The following is a 24,775-nucleotide window of genomic DNA, read 5'->3' as shown; positions in this document are numbered from 1 at the left end:
AGGAGATCTGGAGGTAAACTCATTTGCCTTTAGTACTATGTGATTAAAAAGAGACTCTCTGCTTGCGTAGGCAATGAAGGTATTGAATTTCTCTTATCACCAAGATGGTGAAAAACTTGATTCCTTTCATTTCCTCCATCAAGGAAGCAACAGACTGCCAGCACAAGCACATACAGTGTGATCTATTCAGAAGATACAGAGTTGCTAGACTAGATATGTTCTCATCACTTGCAAAACTAAGAGCCAGGAAGTAGGCATTTAAAGGATAACATCAAATATTTAGGAGATAAAATCTGCACAGAGTGTAAAATGAAAGATTTAATCTGAGTCTTACCTTAAAGAGTTGGGTTTGTTTTCCTATCTAGTATCTGCTGCTCAATTTCAAATGAAATGTTAGAAGATATTATATTTGGATACAGGCAATATAGAGTTCAAAATTTCCTGGTTCAGGAATGTTGTCACTCAGAGTTTTGTTTCAGTCTGTGACAGAAGAACAGGCATTAACAACCAGATGAGGTGGTCAGAAGTTTCATGCAGGTTTAAAAGGGGATAAATGAACACACATCTTCCAGGTTTCTTTGTAGTCCTAGAGCTTCACCCTTCCCTTCCAACAAAAGACCCCAAACCAAAACCCCAGAAACCCCAGCCCACTTGATAAAACAGCTGCCCTTTCTGAAGGTGAGCATGTGGCTGGCATTCAGGAACTGCAGGGTGACAGAACTGCATGTAAAAACAGGACTGATGTGCTTTGTCAAGGAGGATATCGGTACCTGCAGGCAGTACCAAGACTTCTGCCTGGGCATAGAATAGAGAACAAACAAATGATGCTGCTGCTTGGAGCACTGCCAGGACCTGCAGAGAATCTCAGAACCACAGAGATGGGAGGAACAGTCAGACAGGCATGACCCAAATAGCCAAGAGTTGGCAAGACTTTTAGGCAGAAGGCAGTTCTTTTGCAGATGGCCGATGCATTCATTCAGTAGTCAGTCACAGGCTCTGGGAGGCACTGGAGTTATTGTGCACCAGTGTCCCAGGGGACAGACTGTGTAAATGTACTGATGGGAGCAGAGCTAGAAAATGCCCCGCATGCCTTCAGTGCTTGCTCAGCCCTTCTGTGCTCAGCCCTGGGCTCTCCTTCTGCTCCCCTGCTGAGCCCCACAGCCCTGCTGTTACCTGCCCTGGGCAGAAACACACTCCCAGGACCAAGGACTCAGTGGTAGTTGTTTTTGCCTAAAGCTCGTCTCTGCTTTGCTTGCACGGTTTCACTTCCGATCATGTTCACATGTTCTCTTTAATGCATTGTGGCACTTTGTGTCTCAAAGTATTCCTTGCACAGCTATTTTGCTGAGTATCTTAGTGCTGAGGAAAGAACTAGTACAGGAAGATCTGAGAGTAAAACGTCCTTTGTTCAGCTGTCCCTGGAGGCTAGGAAGCCTTCACATTCCAAGCTGCACAGAAATGGCTGCTTTCAATGGCCTGATGCACCAAAAATCCATGCTGGCTGCTGGAGTTAAGGTGCCTCCTCTGCTCCCAAGCCATGGACAGGCCAAGGAACCATTAGACATAAACCACTGTAGATGGAAACTGAGCAAACACTAGTCCCACCAAGAGCAGTGCACATGCACACAGTTGTCAGCATTTTGGTTTTGGGCTAGCCTCCCGGCTTTTCCTGAGGGTGAGGAAGAAAACATGGTCTCCCACTCAGCTTTTGCCCCAAGCCCATCCTGGCACTTCTAGACACTCTACAGACCACAGACAGCAAAACAATCACTCAGCCAGAGGCTTTCAACAAGGTGCCAGTGAATTCCTCAGGGCAGTTCAGCCACCATGTGAAGCCTCACAACCTACAGCAGAGAGGAGCAGGTGAGGCTGCCGAGGGTCACAGAAGGATGGTGGCTCATCCATCTCAGTTGCTTCCAGAGTAGCTTGTGGAAGGCTACAGCATCACACCCTCGACTGCAGCATCCACAACCACTGGGTACAAAACAGCCTCGTGGTTGCCAACAGACTGGAGGTGGGTGGAGAAACAACTTTTCCTCTTATGGCTTTCTGTATGATGGGGAGAGAAGGAGGAGAGCAGAAGGAGTTGGGATATGTGTGTCTTCAATCACCCCAGAGTAAATGGGAAATGATGCCTGGGAATCAGCCCTATTAAAAGGAGTGAAATTTCAAACTGTGTGAGAAATAAAAGTATATTGGTACAGCTTTCTGAGCACAACTTCACCAATGGAAATTCCCTCTCCTGCTAACAAACAGTGGGTGGTTTTTTTACTTTGGTGTGAGGAACTGAACTCTGCAGACAAATTTTCAATTGCCTACACTTTGAAAGGATTTTTAAAAAAAATCAACAAAAACCCCAACAAAAGAAACCCTAACCCCAGAATGTCCATGGTGGGAATACAGAGCTGTACACATTTTGGCATACAGTTAATAAACTTATCTAAGAACAGAAGACATTCTTTTTCTTTTAAAAAGATCAAGTTTAACTAACATGAATATACCATGCTGGAGATTAAATGCAAATCCAATGAATCACTGTTAGCCAAACCCCAGCTCCTACTGGCTATGCAATCTCTTAACCTGGTTATGGGCTGGAAACATTGTTTTCAGGAAGACAGTTTATAATTTGTAGATAAATGATGGGACTGTAGAACTGCAGAAGCAGAGTGAGAAAGACCCACAAGTACGGCAGCTAAATCTGGATACATCTTTGCCAGATTTTTCCACTGAAGGAGAGGACAAAGAGAAAAGGGACAAAGAAGGAAGGAGTTTGAAGAGCTATAGCATCAGCTACATTGTGTAGCATCAGCTAAATTAAGCCCCTGACCCAGGTAAGCCTCAGCAGCTGTGTAGAAGGCCTAAGGAAGATACTCCTGACAGAAAGAGATGCTGAAACCCTAAATGAATGTTGTAGTTCAGCTGAAGGTGAAAATCTCTTTCTCAGAAAAGATCCCAAATAACTTCCTGACATGACATTTTGTACCATCTAAGTGAAGTTAAGCAATTTACCAGTAGAGGCAGAAATCGCCATCAGTCATAATTTCCTCTTGATCTGAAAACTGGGCCCATCTCACCAACAAACACTCAGCAACCACATAACTCTTTTGTGAATATTTGAGAGTTGAGAAAACTCAGGGACAGATGAGGAACAGGTTTACCCAAAAAGGTTTGTCATCAGACAGATCCATGGCATTGAATAGAAGAGAATGATTTCTTGCTGCAGCTACTTGGCAAAATGTCCTCTCATGGCAGATGCTGAACATGGTAGTGCAATTGCCAGGAGGTCACTGCTTGACAAGTTCTTCGCCACATGTAAAACTTTACTTCTCCTGACAGCAAGTCAGTCTTCAAAGAGCAGGAAAAATGTTTAAAGATGACACAATGAAATAAACACAAATTACTGCAGCTTGTGCTCAGTCTCCTTATGCAAATCCAGGGTGTGTTCTACATCGTGTGCCCTCTTGTTACAAAATAAACCCTCACCAACTTTCCTCATCAGCAGAATTTTGGCAATCCAGGAACATAAAGTCCACTAAAAGCTGAGAATCTCATTCATAGAGTAACTTAAAAGAAGAACCCTTTGGCATCTTTGTTTATTTTTATTTTAGCACAAAAGCCTGATTGTAGAAGCTGCAAAGCTAGGTGGTGAAGACATCAATTGATGATGATGGGGATGGAGTCCTGGCCTGTGATGTGTGGTGTGGAGCAGCCACAGCTCCTCAGCAAGAGATCATGTTTCTGCCTCCATCACTATTCCTGTGGCTCAGGGAGGAGATGAGCTTCTGGAAACTCCCCTCCTAGCTCCTCCTGTATCCCACATGGCATCTATCTCCCACCTTGGCACCACGCTGGAAGTTGTTGCTGGCTGTTATCCTACACTCACTGGGCGCATTTGTTAAGGACAAAAGTACAAAGGAAAAACCTAGAAGCCTAGAAAATTAGAATGGAGGTAGAGGAGACAGAATCACAAAATTACAGAATTGTTAGGGTTGGAAGAGACCTCTGGAGGTCATTTACTCCAACTCCTCTGCCACGGCAGGGTCATGTAGAGCAGGTAACACTGGAACACATCCAGGTGGGTTTGGAATGTCTCCAAAGGAGACTCTACAACCTTCTTGGGCTGCTTGTTCCAGTGCTCTGCCACCCTCAATGTAAAGAAGTTTTTCCTCATGTTGAGGTGAAACTTCTTGTGATTTAGTTTATGGTGACTGCTTCTTGTCCTGTCACTGGGCACCACTCTAAACACTCTGGCACCATCCTCTTGGCACCCATCTTGGAGATACTTACATGCATTAATGAGAGCCTCTCTTTCATCTTGTCTCCTCCAGACTAAGCAGGACCCTCAGACAGTCTCTCCTCATAAGACAGATACTCCAGACCCAAATTACCTTTGTGTCCTCCACTGGACCCTCTCCAGTAGGTCCTTGTCTTTCTTGCACTGAGAAGCCCAGAGCTGGACACAGCCCCCATCAGGACTGAGTAGGCAGGGATGATCACCTCTCTTGACCTGCTGGCCACACTGTTCCCAATGCATCCTAGGATACCACTGGCCCTCCTGACCACAAGGACCCATTGCCAGCTCATAGCCAGCTTGTCACCCAGCAGGACTCCCAGGTCCTTCTCTGCTTTTTGGTAGGTCAGCCTCCAAACTGTGATGGCACTTGGGGTTGTTCCTCACCAGGTGTAGGACCCTGCATTTTCTCTTGTTGAATCTCATTAGAACATTTCTCTCACCCCATTTTCCAGCTACAGATTCTACTCCAGACGTGCAGAAGTTACTTCTTCTGTCCCAGGGTGAGACCACTCTACACAGATGTTTGCCACAGATGTTAGATTGTTCCCTAACACCTTGGGTTATGGGGATCTTGGCCTTTCTCAGCAGCCTGTCCCAGGATTCCATCATCTCCAAACTTAAAAAATGCTGCCTAAAATCTAAGCCAGCTCTGTCCTGCTGCAGTTGAAGATGAAACATCAATGTAATGTTTACTTTTAGCACATACATTAAGTTTATGTACATTTTAAAGGACATATATTGATTAGGGATCTTTTTCCTTATTTTTCTTGAGCAAGATATTTAGGAAGCTCTTACTTGCAATAATATGAAGTCTTCCCCTCAATTTTGTTGACAGTCACTTGTCAAAGGGACAACACAAGAGCAAAGATTGATTCAGGAAACAAAAATGTGTACTTGTCCAGAAGAGTTATGGGTTTGGGTATAACATCCCCTTTCTGAAGTTCAGTGAATGTTTGGTTTCATATCACACCCTCAGCTTTACAACAGAAATGGACTACAGAGCAGAAACTCCTGGGTTTGTGCCAAAGAGTGGATGCAAAGTGTTGGTCAGGTACACTGCAGACTGGCTGCCTCTGGGACCCCAACCAGGTGGGCAACAGGATGATTGTTATGTGTGAGCAGCCCCCTTGATGAAATCAAGGCACAGCTGCTCCCAATCCCCCAGCCCAGTGCTGCCTGGCACCCCCACAAGCAGCTTTCTCCCTGTCCCCAGTGCCCCTCTGTGCCCTGCCAGGGGCTCCTCCCATGTTGTCCTGTCCTGACCTCACAGCTGGGTCTGCATACAAAAACAAAACAAAACAAAACAAAACAAAACAAAAAAAAAACCCAAATGAACCACACCTGATACTTGTTGCTGCCAGGAGGGGAAGTTTGGGATGCTTAAGTGTTGCTGCGGCCCCTACGCTTGGCACTGGTTCAGCTCTGCTTGTAGCTGGCCACTTACGATAGCAAACATCTGATATCATGTTGTACATGAGCTGTAACTAGCACACAAGCTGCTGGGAGGTACAGGGCACAGCAGAGAGCAACCATGCTTGGATGAAGCAGTTTTGAGTGGGTCTTGGTGGGAAAGCTCTGTTTGTACATGACATAGAGGGGCAGAACATATGCTATTTTTGGCTTGGAATGAAGTAGTTAATTCAGCTGAATAACATCATGAATCAGCTGCTGCTGGTAGTTTCCATAAGAAAGGGAAATATTTTACATAAGTAAAAGCTTACTAAAACTAGTAATAAAGAAAATAGAAGACAGGGATGTTCATATGTAAGCCAGCCCACATTCTAGGATGTGCAGTGCCCAGCTGCAAGTGCTAGAGCTCTCTAAGTAAGTGCAGAGAGATGATGCTATTGCTTTTGCTATTTGCTACTTAGAAATGTCTCACTGAGAAAATCAAGGGGAGTCATAAAATAAGAGTGAGTTGTTTGTTTGCATGACTGTCCCAGCAGGAGAGTACTGGTTTGCATGCGATTTGAAATCCCAGGGAGGATGGGATATAAACCAGGGAATGCTCATCCAAGATTGCCAAGTATGTTCCAGCAACCCTAGCAGCTCCCAGGGGAGAAAAACACTTATAAAGGAATGTTTTACTTGTCTCACTAGTATCACATGAAGTTTTTGACACAGGGATTTTCTGTGAATTATCAAGATTTTGGCTGATGTAAAACATTTCTTAAAGCTTTCTGAAAGCCCTTTCTCCATGGCAATAAGAGGTAGGATTCAAAATGACTATTAGGACCCCACTGCTGGCTTGTTTCATGAGTGTGTGAAGCTCACTTTCTCTAGGAGATGGGATTAGTTATTCCTCACTGGCACACAGCAGAGCTATTGAAGTCCAGCTGTGCTTGAATATTTTCTTTAGCCTCTCATTCAGTGCCTGGTGGATCATTCAGTGCTCACCCTCAGCTGCCTCAGCTGCTCCCAAGGTAGGTAAATTAGGCACTCTGGGTTTACTCTCTGCTTTTGTCTGTGACCTTAGCACCTCACAGTCCTGCCTGCTCCATAGGATGGGCAGAGTTGCCAAAGCTCTTCTCCTAGAGCCAGTTTTCCATTGGTTTCTCAGTTAGTCTCTGCCTCCATCTCCCTCAACATATCTACACATGTACATTTTGTGCATAATGCATCATTTTGGTGTGTGAGGTGTTTTATTGATCCAAGATATACTATGGATGTTCAAAGAGTCATTCTAGAAGGTATGCCTCCTATCTTGTAGTCCAGTCCTTGAATTTAACTCAGGATGTGGAAGTCTGAGCATGTGAGTGCAAATGAATCCATGGATTACAGTGCCTGAGTCTCACCAGGTTGAATGTGTCTTCCATTGCTATGCAATATTCTGCTGTGAGAGCCTTGGTGTTCAAGAAAGAGGGCAGAACAGCAAGCAGTTAAGAAAAGGTGTTTAAAAAAAACCATCAAAGATGTAATCCTCCTAAAGTACACAACGTTTCTTCCCCATTAAGGAAGAAGAGACCCAGGATCAACATAAAGATTTGGGCTGTTACACGATGTTCTCCATCTCTGAGTTAATCTGTGTGCCAGGAGCAAAGGCAGCGCAGCTGTGCCGGCGCTGCTGCGGGTGTTTCCAAGCCGTGTGGCTGGCAGGCACCGAGTGAGTGGAGCTCTCTTTAGCAGCACAGCTGAGGACTGAAGGCAAGTCTGCATCAAAGGATCTCAAACCATCAACGCCCTTGCTATGCATGGCAGGCATTTCAGCAAGCAGTAAAACCAGCTGCTGGTGGAACTCCCTCAGGACACCCCAGCTCTACAGAGAGCTTTCAGGAATCAGGAGACGACATTTACTACCCATTTGTGCTATTGCATCATTTAGGGACACTAGTCAAAACTCCTTGTCTTATACCCGTGTCATCTTGGCTGTCTTGGCAGAACTTTGCAGCTTTTAGAAAAGAAAATTCCATGATTGGTTGTTAAGATTTATACTCCAAACCAGATAAAGTTAGAGTGGTCATCTTTATGTGTAACATGTAGTATATTAAGGTTAAGGGAGCCAGAGTCCAGCAGCTCAAAGTGTGGCTACAAAATCTGTGCCTCTCCTCAAATTAATTTCTGGAGCAGCCCAGCTAACATTTTGCTCAGTCTTCATTAAACAAGAGAGGTCTGGACTGCACGGCCTGTATTCACAGATCCTGAGTGTAATTGTATGTAATTTCTGACTGTGATAAAGAATCTTTAACAGTAAAGTGCACTATGGAAACAACAGAGATAAAATCAAAATAACTTGAAATTGGAACACTTGAAAACTTGGCAGAGAATCTGCTTAGGAAGTTTACATGGCAGGGAGGAGTGTAATCCCCCAAATGCTGGGGATTACATTTCCAAACTTACAGCAGGGATATGCAATAACAACTCCATAATATTTTGATTAGGAAGGAAGCAAATAGCATACTGTGGGATGCTGCTGTCATAGCACACCCCTTGGCATCACCCTCTTTAAAGAAAAAAGAAAAAATAAAAAAATGGGGGAAAAAAGGAAATTATCTCACTGCTTAAAGATAGACAGGGGTAGAAGTCAATGCTTGGAGAAGGCATTTGCAGGTTTCCCTTCCCTTACCACCTTTTTCCTCTTTGAACCCATCAAACAGAAATCCATGTTTACCAAAATCCAGTTGTAGCCAAGTAGAAAACTCATCTGCAAGTCTGCTGCAGCCAGTGCTGCAGCACTAACTATTCTAACAGGCTTTCCTCCCCTTTAATGGAAATTCTCAATGTTCTTCATTTCTGGTCAGCACATCCCTTTCACTGGCTCCAGGCTCCCACACAGTGACATGCAGAGAGGAGAACACAATAATAATGATCACTTATAATAATTTTGGGGTTGAGGATGTTTGAGACTGAGGCTGAAGATGCAGCTGTATGTAGCAGGAACTGTTCTGGCTTTGTGCACTGACTTTTTCTTGAAACCAGAGTGTTAAAATAGCACTATCAGTTCCTCTCTCATGAGTGCCCACCACATCACCTAAAATAGAAAAATGTCCTAAAGCCTATGTGTCTGCCCAGGGCACAGCAGGAAGCTGGTGTGCTATTCTTTCCAACACTGAAATATCAGCACTCTGCATCAAGGTCCTGTTTTCATCCTGCAGAGCATTTTTTGATGCATGTCATGACATATCTTAAACATAAAAAAGACCCTAACGTAGGTCCACAAAACATTTCCAAGTACTAGACTGGGATATAGAAGTCATAGTTCTACTATTATTAAAAAATAATAAATGCAACTGAGACACTGATTTCATAATTCTTCCATATCTTATCCCAGCTAATCCCTTAACATGATAGTTACCTATTTCTTCTCTGTATGATGGAGGCTAATGATTTAATTACCCTTTTTCTGTCTAGTGTTCCCCATTCCTCCATGTTTACAAGCCATGCTTTTCTCTTGAGATATCTAAAGGATTAGTATTGTTAGGATAAACTCTGCAGTATTACTCAAAACGCAGTACACATGATTTGGTTTTAGTCTGCTGCTGCCCACCTGAAGAGCTTCTGTGCGCAAAAACATGTGTTCTGCAGTTTCAGTTTTATCTGTAGGCTGAAAAGAGAAAGTCCCCTTCAGTCTTGTCACACTATAACTATTAATTTGATACTTTGAACTTATTAACTAGTATCATTGTTAGTGATGAGCAGTTTTAACGTGGGAGTGAGAATATGTCCTTCTCTCCTGTGAGGACTCTTATTTCAGACAGAGCAACTACCTCACAGAGTGAGAACAGACTTGGAAGATGCTGGAATTACGAAGAGCTGGGTTGTATTCATGACCCCTCCATTATACAGTTTATATAATTAGACATAATGACAAAGTTAGTACTCAGTATCTGGCATCCGGTCCTCCCACAGATTTCAGCAACACTGTGGAGTCATTGCTTTTCCAGGTTCTTCTCTCTAAGTATTCCTATTGCTAAATACTGAACATCGGCAGTTATCAAGTAAAACCACTCACAGATATCCAGCAGGAAGCCTTCCAATTCAGACCAAACATCTGGTCTTCTTTTCAACACCTCAATACTGTCTTTTAGCCATAACTAATCTACTTGTAGTAGGTCACTAGATAATACACAGGTTACCAATTACGCTGTCTTTGTATCATACTCCAAAGTAAAAGAGGCTCAAAAATTAATTTTAGCAGTCCTGAATCCCTAATGACTATTGTTGCAATTCTGATGAAGTAGGAGAAGGAACAAATGGGAAGCAATATTTTCAGAATCACAAGAGTTGTTACAAACATAAAATTAGGCACATAGAAAGTGAGTGAAGTGCAGTGGAAACCTATTGCAAAGATCCCAAAAAGTGTTGAGACATCAGAATTTCACCTGCTTTCTTGTGCTGTCCTCTGTGCTTGTGCATAATAGAAAGGCTAAAAAAAAAAAAAACAAAAAACAAAAACAAAAAAAAAAAAAAAACCACCACAAACTAAAAAAGAAAACCCAAAAAACGAAACACCAAAACACAAATGAAAAAGAACAAAGATTGTTTGGCCTACAGTGCAACTTTGGTGAAACCTGTCTTCTTCAGTCCACAGGTAGCACTGAAACTCAGATGAGCCAAAGCTCCTCAAGGGTTATAGGCACCCATATTTTCACCAGTAAGCATACCCCAACAAGGTTTCTTACTGACTTCCAGAGAGGCTACCAAATATCTCAGCACCTCTCAGACATGAGACCATTTTCAGTGCAGCAGCCTGGTGTCCCCAGGCAGTAGGAGGAGGCTCCTTCACAGGATAAAGCCATTTATAGGGACCTTATGGTAGTCCTGTCCACTCTGATGTTGACACAAGCACTCATCTACTCCCACAAAGAGCCTATTGATGGAGCTCAATCAGGAAAACCTAAGCTACAGAACAATTTCCATGAGCAGCTGGGTCTTCTGGGTGGGTTGTTGGACTTTCTAATGCATGCACCAGCTTGTGTGTATTGCACATCCACAAAGCAGCTGTGCTACTTTTGTTATTCAGCACTTACATATGTCAGGAATTTTGGTCCCACCTAAATCCTTTTGTAGCTCTGGACTTTAATTAGTAACGTGTTCAAAATACTTTGAGTTCTTCTGGATTATAGCTATAGGTGCTTAGAGGCAATGCTGTGTGGTACCAGAAGTTTTGTTCTGTAAAGGGAAATCTAGCTGGGTGTTAATGAGCATCACAGGGAATTAGGCTCACTCAAACAATCTAACACATTCATTTCTATTGACATCTCCATTTATAGCTTCTCTATGTATTTAACAAAGGAATATCGGTGGTAAAACAATGATAGAAAAACACAGGACTTGCATTAAACCATTGTGGCTACTCTACATGATATCAGGAACTGAAATAATGAGACCAAAGTCAGCTTCCTCCAGATCATGCCAAACCTTGACCACAGTAAAGAGGAGGTATAAATTGCACAAATGTGGGGAAGCACTAGCATGAATAACTCCAGCTGCATATCCAAGTCCACTTTCTTTCCACTTGTGTGAAAAGCTCTTCCCTGTGAAGGATCAGGCCAGTGCTAACAGAAAATCAGCCACCGTTTCTTAGTATCCAGTGCTGTTCACTGCTCTGCTTTGCTTCCCTCATGCTTATCATCCTTTTCTGCTTTCTGAAAATGGGTATTTCTAGAGCATGAGTAGTCCCTGCACGAGTAGAGGGCCAGCACAGAACATCCACACTGCAGCTACTAGCAGTAGCCATGCTTCTGCTCTGCTGGGGAGCTGTGCTCTTATAAAAATCACAGCTCTCAGAAAAACATCTCACACAAGATGACAAATGCCTTGCTTACAGGCTGACACACTATCTGAACAAAAATATATTTATTCAGCCTATCTTGCACTTTAATTTGTTGTACTGCAACATCCCAGCATGGCTTTTTGGCTTCAGTTGATAACTGTGCTAATTTTTCCATCTAAATTAAGCTATGTAATACTTAGGGACAAAAACAGTCACATTAAGATGTGTACTAGAATCATGTTGTACAAATACTATGAGCAAATCCCATTGTGATTTGCTCATGCTGAAGATCATGAGCAGCCTTTCTTATAGCAAGCAAATAGGAAGGCATTGGAAACATGGCAGGAATTTTTTCTCTTCAGAATCAAGAAAGGGAGGTGGAATTGGTCCACCCAGACACAGCAGCTTGGAGGCTCACTTCCTAAGGCTGCTAATGACTAATCCTCTTGTCTTCCCCAAATGTGTCTCTCTAGACCCTATGTAATGACTTGAGAAGGCTCTCACAGAGACAAACTTCTCCCCCAGAATTAGTGGGCAGGAGGTCACATCATCTGTGAGGAGGTGGGCATGACATTTGAGCCCAATAGGGAGTGAGCTTGTCATGAAAGTGGTCTCTGTAAAAGCCAAACTTTGGTGATCCCTCTCTAGACCCATGGCTGAAAGAGTCTATGTAAGTTTTGAGAAAGATACCTTTCAATTTTTTGTTTCATGTAGCTGCACAGGAGATACACCCAACAGAGTGCAGAAACCCTGCCAATAACTTCAATGACTGCAGACAGAACTAGCAGGGTCTGGCTTCATCTGAGGGAAGATCTGTATCCCCTGTCAGTGGGCTTGAAACACAGGCTCCCACAAAGTGGTCAACTGTGATTATTACTAAGGAGGTCACAGCAATTTTAACCTTCAGCAGAGAGAGCAGGATGTTTTAGTCCTTTGTCCTTTTATGGCCTCATCTAAACACAGGGTCGTTTGTTTGCTTTGGTTTCTTTTACATTCAAGGACATAAATTCTGGACAAATTGTACCTAATTCTACATAACCTGGGGGTAGCTGAGCACCAGATATATCACACTGAAAATCCCAGCCTCTAGAGTGCCTTATCCTCTTCCCCCTCAAAGGGGGAAATATTCCTCTGGAAGACTTTAGGATTTTGTGCTGCATTTTTGATGAGCCAATTTCAAGACCACCAGTGGGGAAAATAAGCAGTCATGGTCTCTGGTAGGACTGTCAGGAACTGGAAGGAAAAGGTGGCAGGTTTATCTCACAAGTCAGGGAGCATGGACCATTCAATTCCCTGACTGTTTGCTGTAGCAAAAATCTGCCACCAAAGAGCCGTGACCATCAGACTTGCTGTATATTGTGTTAGTAATTCAAGTGGATTTAGCAGCACATACAGGTTTATCATGCATGCAATTGAGTTGCATTTGTTGAGCCTTACCCTGCTTCCAATTGGATGTTTGCAATACAAACCTGCATATTTCTCTTCAGATATACTGTTTCTATGTGACAGCAATTCTCATGAAGTAACTGAGACTAAAAAACAGCCTTGTTTTTGGAGAGCTTGATTAGAGAGGTCTGGCACATACAACTCAGCATCTCTGCCCCAACCACACTGTAATGTTTCCACACAAATGAAATCATAAGTTGGACACACATTTTTGCCCTGAAGGAATAAATGCCCCCAAAATCCCATCTGCCACCACAGCAAGGTTTTAAGCTTCTGATTTTTAGCAACAGCAAGAGCAAAACCTGCAAAAGGAATGAAAAATCAGAGTGGAGAACAATTTCAGGAGGAGGATTCTCCAGGGCTGTGCAGAAGGGCAGCTCCCTCATTCCTCTCCAGGGGGAAGTACAGCACCCCTAGTTTCTCTGTTCCCACAGGTGTACCCAGCAGAGCACCCTGCCAGCCCTCAGAGCACACACAGCACAGCCACCTTGTTCATGTTACCATTGTACACACACACCACCCCCATGCTGGAAAAAACAGGCTGAGAAGAGCCTTGAAATCTGGTTTTGCCACTGTTCATTTTTTCTAAAGTAAATTATATTTAATGAAAATACCTGAGACACAAAGTACCTTGTTTTCATCTTAATTAGCAATTATGGTTGCTAATTAAGGCAATACCAAAATAATTGTGTCATAGTACAAAGGAAATGTCCATGTTTCTCTGTGCCAGATAAACAAGATTATGATCTTCAGCCATAGTTCCAGAACAGAAAATACTCTACAAATAATTTTTGTGGGGTTTAATTTAACATGTGTATGAGAGATAAAACTAGTGTAGCTTTTGATATATGGTGAAGGCCACCATGTCATATAAAGATGGAGGGAGAAATCACAACAGTCCCATGTCTTAGAGTTGAAACACAATTAGCCAAATAATCATCTTCAAGTGATCTCACATTCCTCACTTTCTATAGTTTTTAAACTCTTCTTTGTATGTTAAAATAGATATACTATCTTATATGTATTACATATAATATATTAATCTGTTGGTATGAATTTTCTTTGCCTAATGTCTTCACATAGACGCATCTTTGACCATTTACCCAGGGAAGCATTCACTGAACAAGACTTATTTCCTGCAACCAACTAAATGGTCTTTTTTTTAAGAAGTAAAGAAAAGCATATCCTCCACAAAAGCTAATTCATGCAGCACGACTCTTTGAATACATAGTCTAGCAATACACAAGTGTTGGAAATAGCACAAAAGATCCTTGAAAACACTTCTAATTGATTAATTCAGCAGGGTAACACCATGGAAATGATTGATTTCAGTCTACCAGACCTCCCTCTGACCTTTTTACAGCTTCTGTTGATGGGTACTTGAATGGAAAAAATTTAAATACAAATGGCAATATAACAATAGAACCCAATTTCCCAACATTTTAATATATCAAATTGACTGCAACAGGTTTAAGATGCCACAAGTACCAAAGCTTTTTTTAAAAATGTATCTTTAAAATAGTGAGAACTTTAATGTCAGTAGTAATGACTGATCTCAAATGACTGATCTGACTCACAAATAATACGTGACTGTGTTCTTCTAAGCTAATGATGAGGTGTAACAAACCTGGTGATAATGACTATTAGAAAGGGTAGAAAAAACCACTGTAGTACATTTCTTTGAGGTCATCAAAAAAATTGAAGTCATCAGGTTAGTTTCCTATGTAATCATGATTTATTGCAGGGATTGCAAACTAAACCAAGGGCAGGTACCTCATCAACACTTACTTAAACTGAAGCTGCCTTATTTTTCCAATCAATGTAAATAATGTAAATAATGTAAATAATGTAAATAATGTAAATAATGTAAATAATGTGGGCTGATATTTCTGCCACTCATCTGGAGTCTAGAGACAGGTGATAGCTGCACTGAAGGCATGCAATTAAGAAATTCCAAAATGAGAAGGACTATTTCTAAGTGTTTGATCCTTCAGACTTGACTCAGGCAAACTCCCACTCCACCGCCAACTGACCTTCAGAAACCATGCAGACCTGATGCAGAGAGAAGCCTTTTTCTTGCCCTTTTTTTGGCTGAATAATGTTTGAACATAGTTCATGGGTTTAGAAATAACCATGGTTTTTAGAAATAATAATTTCATTGTGCTTCCAGAGTACTCATGTGAAATACTGATGTGCTGATGACAGAGGACGCGGGCAGTGGCTGTGAAGGAGACCCTTCTCCATGGGAGAAGGATCACTGTCTCCTGCCCTGAAACAAATATCTTCTTGATGAACTTGTGGCTTTTTGGAAGTTCTTGGCTTCCCTACACCCCTGTCCTGAGCCCAGGCTGTAGGGGTGACATGGATTTCCCACACAGATGTCTGCACAGACAGCTGAGCAGTTGAGGGCTCAGCAGGGCAAGCAGGACACTTCTCAGTCCCCAAATTGAGAGAGAAAGCAACATTTGTCCTTCCTGACATCCCAATCTGATGTTAAATACACACCATATTCTTGGTAAGGTCAGCCTAGATTAGCAAGGGAAAGCATGTAAACTCATGCTCATCAAACGTATGCAGCACCTTCTGCAGATATTTGCAAAGGGATTTTGTTTTTTTCACATCTCTTGAGGATCTAAAACTATTAATGCAATTTCTCTACACAGCTTCCAGTGGTGGTTGGCTTTGAGCAGTTCAGCTGTATTGTCAGACCCAACCTGTGCCATCAGGACCTGCAACCATGGAAAATTTCACTAAACTAGTTACAACTGTTTTTTTCAGATGTCATGATTGGGGCTTAGTCAGGCTGTCAGGGTCTCAGTTTGATACGCACGTGTTTGTTTCAAAATCCACTAACTTGTTTCCTTCAATCTCAGCTCTGATTTTTATATGTATTCAAAATCTTTTGCTGTTGTGGCTCTAATGCAAACTGTGAAAATTATTCAGAGCGTAACCAAGCAACATCTGCCCAAGCTATGAGCTGCTTGAGGAAGTGTCAGTACTGATGTTCCCTGTCCCACAGAAAATGCATGGGGAAGAAGGAGAGAGTATTACCTCATATGCACCTAAAAACGTTTCCAAGCAAATGTCCTAAGCAGGAGGCATTTCAGTTTGGAGTGAGGACTGGCACTTCCTAGGGAAGTCCAGCTTTCCCTTCCACTGGCTGGCCCATCAGCTAGGAGGGCAGTACAGCATGGCAAGCTCACAGGATTGCCCTGGACTGTGAACCAAGCATCTCCTGTGGAAATTCCTCCCTGCACATTTGTTGCTTTTCTCTGTGGCTGTTGGTCACTGTGCAGGGGGGTCCACTAGCTGGCAACATGCTGTGATGCTTTTCTCCTTATCCTTTATCCCTTGACAATTTACAGCTCTCTGGCTGCATGAGAGAGAGCTCTGCATCCCACCTGCATATTGCACAGAAATGAGATTTTTCTGTGATCCTCCTTTAGGTCCTTGCTGTTGGGGGCCGTGGTACTACACTTCTCAATATTCAGCAGGTTACTGTCTTCTTGGGGCTGCAATAATTTAACTTTTTTTTTTCTAGTACAGGTACATAGGAAGCACCATGAAAGTATGTGCCTGAGTCAAGCTCCCAGGTCAGTCCCTGTCACACTGGCTCATGAGATTGTACCAAGGGCAATTGGAAATGGCTTAATCAAGCTTACTGCCACAAGCACAGTGTTAATGAGCAATAAATAGTTCACTCTAGAGCTGTGGGCTTACATCAGGATAGCTTTCATTACAGAGATATCATCACCTAACACTCAGCATCAAGAAGATGGCAGTGGTGTTGAAACTAGGTCCCTTCCAACCCAAACCATTCCGTGACTGAACCAGAGGGTGGTCAGGCACTGGAACAGGCTCCTCAGGGAAGTGGTCTTAGCACCAAGCCTGGCAGAGTTAAAGAAGGATTTAGACAATGCTCTCAGGCACACGGTGTGACTCTTGGGGCTGTCCTGTCAGGAGTCGGACTCTTTGACTCGGTTATCCTTATAGGTCCCTTCTAACTAGGATATTCTATGATTCTATAATAAAATGTGGTAGTTTCTCAATTGCAGCTGAAAAACTTAATGCGATGCTTCAGTGTTTCTAAAGAGCATCTGAGTATATTAAAACACCCCCATATGCATGTGTAGGTAAAATATTATTTAATTAAATATTAAATTACACTGGATTTATCCAGCACTCTTGCAATAGAAGAGCAAAGGAAATACAACCAATTATAGGCAAACTGAATTGCTCTGTCTATATTCTTCTTAGAAGTTTATTTTTTTCTGCTTCAAGGTGATTTGACATTTTTGGGTTAGATTTTAGGAACTCAGTGCAAAAGCCTGGCTTTGTACTGCCACTCCAAACCAGAAATTATTCAATTATGCATCACCCCATTCCTTCTCCAAAACTAAACCCTCTCAGATACTGAACTCCCTTCAATACAGGTTTTAAATAGAAAGGGTAAGTAGGGTAAAGCTGGTTGTGGGAGTTACTTTATTTTCCATATTTTCCATAAGATGATTCCTCTGACCTGGCCAGACTCTATGGTTTGTTCATGTTATGAAAAGTACATAACATACTCCTACTAAGCAGTTTTGCAAACAAGACTATTGCTATTATTTTACTGCAGACTTTTTCCTTGACAATTGGAATATGTTAATCTTTCTTTTCAGTTTTGCTCTGGTGTTCTAAAATCTGTATATTAAAAACAAAACTGGAAATTTGAGCTTCATTTCTGTATTGTTTTTGACTATGCTGGTTTGCAGGCAGAGACTTTACCCCTGTAATTTGATTTCAGCATCAGAGCACTGTAACACTTTTGGAAATGGAGAGGCTTGCTTGTCACAAACATGCAAGCACCTTTTGTTTGGTGAATTTTGTTTGTAGAATAACAGATATGAAAATTACAAGTGAAGAGCTCACTTCAGAAAATTTGGCAACTCTAAGTAAAGTGAAAATATTTTTAATTTTTAATAGCATGATAGTAGTATGTCACTGGAGGTCTGTATTCCTCCCAGAATTTGCATGATACATATTCCCTACAGCTGTCCATCACTTAGAAAGTAGCTGCTTTCCATTATTTCATACATGCAATGTGGATTCTCCTCAAGAGGAACACCCAGTTCTTGCAGAGGTGCAAGAGTTTAGCCGTGGGCGACTGCAGCCTGTGCTGGTTTTTGAAGGTGACTCGCAAAGAGGAATTCAGGATCCGGTATCTTTCTTGGAAAGCTGCCACCAGCACTCAGAAGCTTTGAGAAATGCAGCTTCTACCTACGGCACAGGATCATAATCCCCAAGGTATTAAAAATCATTTCATCAAAAACACCATGCCACAGCATCTACACCAGTGACACATTTGTCCTGTATGGGTTTAAGTTTTCATGTGACATAAATTTTAAAATATTGGTTACATGCTTTTATCTGGACTTCTCACACCAGCTACTCAGTGTAGTGACCACTCCATGCCTGGTGACTGTACTAATGCTTTTAAGACTTTTAGGTGTCCTGTGCATTTCTTCTGCCCTGATGTCCTTCACTCTGCACAAGCATAGCCTGTTCATTCTCATAATTTTCTGTTTACTTTCCAAATTAGTTTTCCAATATATCACTCCTTACTCTGATCAAAAGGATTAACAGAGCTAAAAGGCTTAATAAAAATAGACATTATAAGGCTTAACAAAAGTAGACATTATATTTGGCACAGGGTCAATGGTGCCTGTGCTGTGGACACTATAACACTCTGTTTAAATCACCAGCTTTGAAACAGCTCATTATTATTATTTTCAGGCACATCTTTACCATCTTTATTTATTTTGTAAAAAATGTTGAAACACTCTTTAGAAGATCACTGCAAGAGGGATTTATATTGATTAATTTTATCCATCTAAGTTTTGGGACTAGATTAGGCCCTACAGTTCTCAATGAGGAGAGCAGCAGCAGTGATATGGTAATACAAAATGTCCAGACTGATCCATTCCCTTTGTCCTCAGAGCAGGAGCTGGGGCTGTTGTGCTCAGACCTGGAGGTTGTGCTGTGCCTTCTGCCTGGGAGAAGATGCTGTGGGGGCATGTAGTGCAAGGCTCACACTCCACCCCAAAGTACAGTCTAAGAGGAATTTAAATGGCACTGGCCCTAGGCCCACTCAGGGATTTATTTCCTTTGGATTTATGTATGGATTTTATTTTACAAAAGCTATTTAGCACACAGCATTAAGTAATGCAGCCTGCTCTGGAAATCTAGGGCTTGTGAATTTTACTAATGTTCAGCACAACAGTGAAGTCCTTACTTCAATAAGCACACAGCAGTTTTAATACAAGGAAAAAGGGAAACATTTGGCTGTTGGATGGGGTTATATCCTTGCAGTGCCCCTAGTGTTTGGTTTATTGTATAAAACAATATATTGCTGTATACCAAGGTGAAACTCATCATAAGACCCACAAGTGCTGGGAGAAAGTTGATGAATGAACACATTCCTTTCACTCAGCAGTTGTCTCCTAAGGTCAAGGCATCCTTGACAAGGCCTCACAGGACACCTGTACACTTGTGTTGTATGAGAGTGAAGAGCAGTAAAGCCATCCCAAGAAGAGCCATCGCCCAAGCAATGAGTATAAGATCACTACTGCACTGCACAAGAGTTACCAGATTTGCTGATAATTCAGCTGAGAAAGGCTAAGGTTTTGTTGCATCCAGGAGGATGAAGTGAAAGAGGGTTTATTTATATGTTACGCATATAATAATAAGGCAGAGATTAGTCCTCTAAAGGAAGGGGTCAAAAACAGCAAACAAAATAACTATTGCTACTGGTTTGTCTCTTTTCTTCAGGTAATTGGAGTCATCACCTATTTCCTTGGAAATCTTAATAATGGTACCTGTGAATCATTGCAAGTTTACAAAGTTATCAACTGCATTTTCATCACCATCTGCCCTTCCAGGGCTCTGCTGCAGACTCACCATTAAGGTCTCAGGTTCCCCAGTTGTAATGAATAATGACAAAAAAGTTCCACCTTTTCCGAAATGCAGCAAAAAATGAATGGTTGAGGGGCAACACTAAGAAAAACAAAACAAACCATGCAAATGTTCTTGAGGTTGCTTTGAATTACTTATTGATGTGAAATTCTCAATACTTTAATCATTATTCAAAACCTTGAATCCTATTATGATTTTCCAGTCACTGAAGCATGGAGTCTAAGCATTGCACAGGTACAGAATTAACAAAAGCTCTGGGGGAAGAGGTTTTTCACAGCCATGGATGAATATTACTCATACTTGCATATTCTTCTTTCCACACGTCAAAGGTCTGACAATATGGTTTTGAAATCTATCAATCTCCACTGATCCTGAAAGGACCCCTCTGAGGAAAGGATTTTTGCCCATGCAAGTACCAGAGCACTTCAAGGAGGACCATGCCTTCAGGTACATAACACTGTGTTTCAAAAAACATTTCTCTTAGTTAAAAAGAAAAGTACATCTATCCCTAACTGTTGCATGAAATCTACTCCTTTGCAGGAGAACAACCTCCTTCTCTCTTTCCAAAACAAAAGCATAATTCAAAATTATTACATTATTACTAAGAAAGACTGGGATAAACAGCACACTTTTAAAAAAGATACCATTTAAGTGTAGATTAAATACAGACTCATCTATTAATATATAGATTATTTCCATTTATGAATATAAAAAATATTCTTGCCTTGTTTCCCTAACACCAGTGACTCATATGTTGAGGGTTTTTTTCTATAAACCAATTGCACATACCACAAAATAATAAGGTACATTTTCTTATTGTGAGGCTATGCAGTTCATGTATAAATTATGCTTTTGCCCTTTTTCTTTTAAACATGACATTTTTGCTCCTGTTTTCTTTCTTTTCTCAGCTTTTTCATGGCAATTGATTTTTTTCAGTTGGAAACAAATTGAAATACAAAGCAGACCTTTCTCTTTCTAAATTGCACAGCCCGTTTGGATCAGAAAGAATAAAGGACTCTTCACAACATTACTTTAGTAGGTCTTGCTGATGAGGAGAAAATGTGCCTAACGATGAATACTTAACGAGATTTAATTAAAGATTGCCATCAATTCCTTGCCCTAAAAGTTAAAGGTTGTGAAAGTGCATTAGCACCAGAGGATACAGCTTCTAAGGCCCACTCTTGCACAATAAACACCGTGGCTGGATCCCAGATACCTGGCAGCACTCCAGGATCAGTTTGTGCTGGTGACAGTCAGTGCTGGCAAGGGCTGGGCCCAGACATGGACCTGGATCCAGAACCAGACCCAGACCCATCACAGTGCTGTGGGTGGTCAGTGCTCATGGGGTGAACATGTGGACAGACACCCTGTGTCTTGCCCCACAGCCCCACCTGGGGTTATGGCTCTAAACAAGTCACTAAATACTTCTGCTGTGGTTTTCCCCCGCTTTTGCCTTTTCATCAAATGCTTTCAGCAATATGTGAAGAGATACAGATGGGCCCAAACCTGCAGAATTGCTGAGACCACTCATGACCAGAGACCTTGCAGCCTCTAAGGATTGGGCTGGTATGGCAAAAGCCATCCAAAACAGCCCTCGGCCACACAGCCAGCAGAATTTCCCTATTTGCTGACCTGCATCAGGGACATAGAATCCTTTTTTATTGCTGTGAACTCTTAATATTTTCTGTGTAAACCCCATCTGCTAAGGTTCAGGCAAACCCAATCCATGCAGTTATTACTAGCATGATCCAAGCTCAGCTTCCAACCTTGGCATGAGCAGGACCTATTAGCCTCTTTTCCTAAGGAAACATTATGCACAGTAATCATTAATATTTTTTAACCCACTGGCCAGCTTCAATCAAACTTGGCAGCCAAGTAGCAGTCTTGGAGACCTCAAATTCCTACAAGGTTCACAAACCATATGTGTGGCTGGGACAGTGGAAATGGAAGGAAAAATAGGCCAACCTGTATGAGACCTCAGAGACCCCAGTGAGACTGAGATGCTGTGGATGACCTGCTCCAGGAAAGCTTCACAATGTTTTTCCATATGCATGGACACAGGAGTGTCCAGAGGAAAAGCAGATTTCAGTATTTCCAGAGTCTTTTTTACAGCAGGATCATGAACTTACACTTTGTGCCCAACGTCTCTCTGTTGGAGCCAGCCCTTGCTGCGAGCTGAAAACAGAGAATTAATTTTGTGAATGTCAGAAGCCTCTCAGAGGGTTTCTCTGGTGCCAGCTGCAGTTGCTTCCCCTTGGTTGAAGGGACAGCCACATCCAGCCAGGCAGTGAGGAAAATGAGGAAATCATTACTCTCTATTTGAAAACGTGCCTTTGTTCAAAGCAGTGTTTTTGCCATGAGCACACGTGCCTGCAGGGAGCTTCCTTCAGGGACTCAGCTGTAGAATGAGGCCACAAGGGCAGGCACAGATGGACTGAAAAGTCCCCCGGCTGTTTCTTTGAATGGCTGCCTTAACAAGGAGATACAAGTTACAACGACAGCCTGGGCTCAGAGAGACTTCGAAAACCAGCCAGCAGTAGCTTTCTCACTAAGTTGTTTTTTGGGTTTTTTTTTAAATTCTAAACTGCACATTGTAAAACAGAATATCAGCATGTCTCCTGTAATAGCAGCAGTTTTGCTGCAGTGCCTCAGCAGAAGGCAGCTAAAGAGGACAACCTGTATCTGGACACACAGAATTTGCAATGAGCAGTCCTTCCTCAGGACTGGCCTCAGCACAGATCACAGAAAGCTGTGTTACTTCACTGATCCAGGCAAAGCAACCTAATTAAAGATGCCAGAAGTTATTTCTAGTAACAAAGCCAACAAACACTCTTCTGAGTGATTAGCATTTTTCAGACTCATTAAGAAATAAAAATATAAAATCTTTATCCCATTCTTTTGGTTCAGTGCTGCAATGTTTCCCTAAGGCACAGGCCAGCTAAAAAAAAGAGGCTCTGAGAGATGTGCAAAGATAGCACCATTGTCAACCAAAGAAACCTCCTTCAATTATTCAGAGCATCTGCTGTTCTCAAATTTCTCATTCTTAGAGCTCCAGCTAAGTGGTGCATTTGGCAGTTGTTTTTATTAACTCACAGGGCAGCACAAGTAAGGAACGTATGTATTCACAAGATAATTAATGCTCAAAGTGAATATTGTGGTAAGAACTTTCCATACACATTTGCAAACTATCTGCCAAATACATATTTTTGAAGAGTAGGGAACTTCATATGGAAAAGTTGAATGTAATCCTAAGTAGACCGGAAATAAAACTGTCTATTTTTCTACTTCATTAACAGCCAGAAAATTGACCAAAATACTCAACAAAGTGCAAGCATTGAAAACCAGTGAACACAGCCTACAGTCAACCGACAATTAGGAAAATCAGTCTTTCTGACATCTATCGGTAATATGTTGCATCTGAAAGGCACACTGGAATTGAATTCATGGCAAAACAATATTTAAGAAGGTAGCAGTGAGAGCTTTGTGTCTGTATTGCCATGCTATCAGTTAGAAAAATTCAAACGGACCTTGTTATCCCCATGGCTAAACTAAGATACTGAAATTACGTGATCTTCATGAAGAGTTGACAGACAGCATGCTCATTTAATCATATTAATTTTTCTGGAATGTATTCCTAATGGCATTCTAATTCCAAGATCCCTTTTACAAAATAGCACCTTGATGGGAAGAGAGGCCAGTCAACCCAGCCCATCCTCGCAAGCCATTGCATTGCATCTCCTCAGGAGTAATTAGACACTACAGTTGACTCAACCAAAGAAATCCCCTCTGTTTCCTCAGGTGTCACAATACACTACCCTTTCCATTTTTCTGCAGAAGTGCTGGCAGTATTTCTTTCCAAGTTTCCAGCTGAAAGGGAGCCTGAATAAATCAGCTAAAAGTGGCTGAATCTCCATGTAATGGTCTGTCAGGGAATAGAAGCAAACTACCTCCAGTAAAACCACGGTGAAAAGGTGAATAATATATGCCAGAAACCTGCAATAAGGCTATATATACATTTATATACATGTATGTGTATGTATATATACACACAAACATATATACATCAGTGATGTGCATGGATATTAACCAAAGGAGTGGGCAAGTTCGGAGTGTTGTCTACACTGTGACTTCACAAATCACCGATCTGGTTATGTTCCTTTCAATCAGACTTTTTTGATTCCTTCCGCTGGTCAAAAAAAACAGGAGTGAGTAAATATTGTTCATTTTTCCTTATTCCTCTTTCACCACACAAACCATCCCGTCTTAAGACTCCCTTAGAAAAGCTAACAAGTGCTCAGCCGCGTCAGGCAGGGGCCCTCCCGGAGCATCCCGTCCCGACGAGTCCCGCAGCGGCGGGGCTGGCGCGGCACAGAGCCGTGGCAGCGCCCTCCGCAGCCGGGCCAGAGCCCGGGGAGGGCAGGGGCTCAGCCCGGCCGCGGGGGCTCTGCACGGCGGCGGGATGCTGCCAGGCCCCGCGGGCAAAGGCAGGGGGTGGGGAGGGGTGCGCGGGGAGCTGAGCCGCGACACTTACTGAGGAAGCGCCTCCGCCTGAGCCCGCAGCGCCAGAGCCGCGCCCGCAGCCAGCGCAGGCACGGGGACAGCGCCATGGCCCCGGCGGCCCGCGGCCCGGCGCGCCCCGCTCCCCGCCGGGCAAGCCTGCGGCAGCCCCCGGCCAGCCGCCGGGCCGCCGGCAGCAAGCGGCGGGCGGCCAGCGAGGCCCTGCCGTCCCTCTGTCGCCATGCCATGTTTTATGCATGAAGGAAATTTCATCCCGATTCTCCGCGCCCGGTGTCTACGTGAGCTCCTGCGACGTGGGGGAGCCACGGCACCAGTCCCTGGGGAGAGCGAGCTCCGGGGGAGGCAAGGGG

The 24,775-nt window shown here is 42.7% G+C and overlaps 1 protein-coding gene across 2 annotated transcripts in view; it reads right to left on the bottom strand.

The window, feature by feature from the left end:
* The window catches only part of RIPOR2 (RHO family interacting cell polarization regulator 2), a 107,186-nt gene extending 82,645 nt beyond the window's left edge, over nt 1-24,541 (bottom strand). The window contains exon 1 of one of the 2 annotated variants that reach the window (XM_085571842.1): nt 24,439-24,541. In XM_085571842.1, coding sequence (XP_085427968.1) covers nt 24,439-24,514 — 76 coding nt within the window. In that variant the 5' untranslated portion in view covers nt 24,515-24,541. The remainder of the gene's footprint in view (nt 1-24,438) is intronic. The other variant, XM_085571841.1, reaches the window with a different exon arrangement.
* Nucleotides 24,542-24,775: the final 234 nt, after the last annotated feature.

Source organism: Lonchura striata, chromosome 2 (genome assembly GCF_050655825.1).
Source record: "Lonchura striata isolate lonStrDom1 chromosome 2, ASM5065582v1, whole genome shotgun sequence".
NCBI classification, from domain to species: Eukaryota; Metazoa; Chordata; class Aves; order Passeriformes; family Estrildidae; genus Lonchura; species Lonchura striata.
Note: the sequence above shows the minus strand (reverse complement) of the source record. Positions and strands in the feature narration are given on the sequence as shown.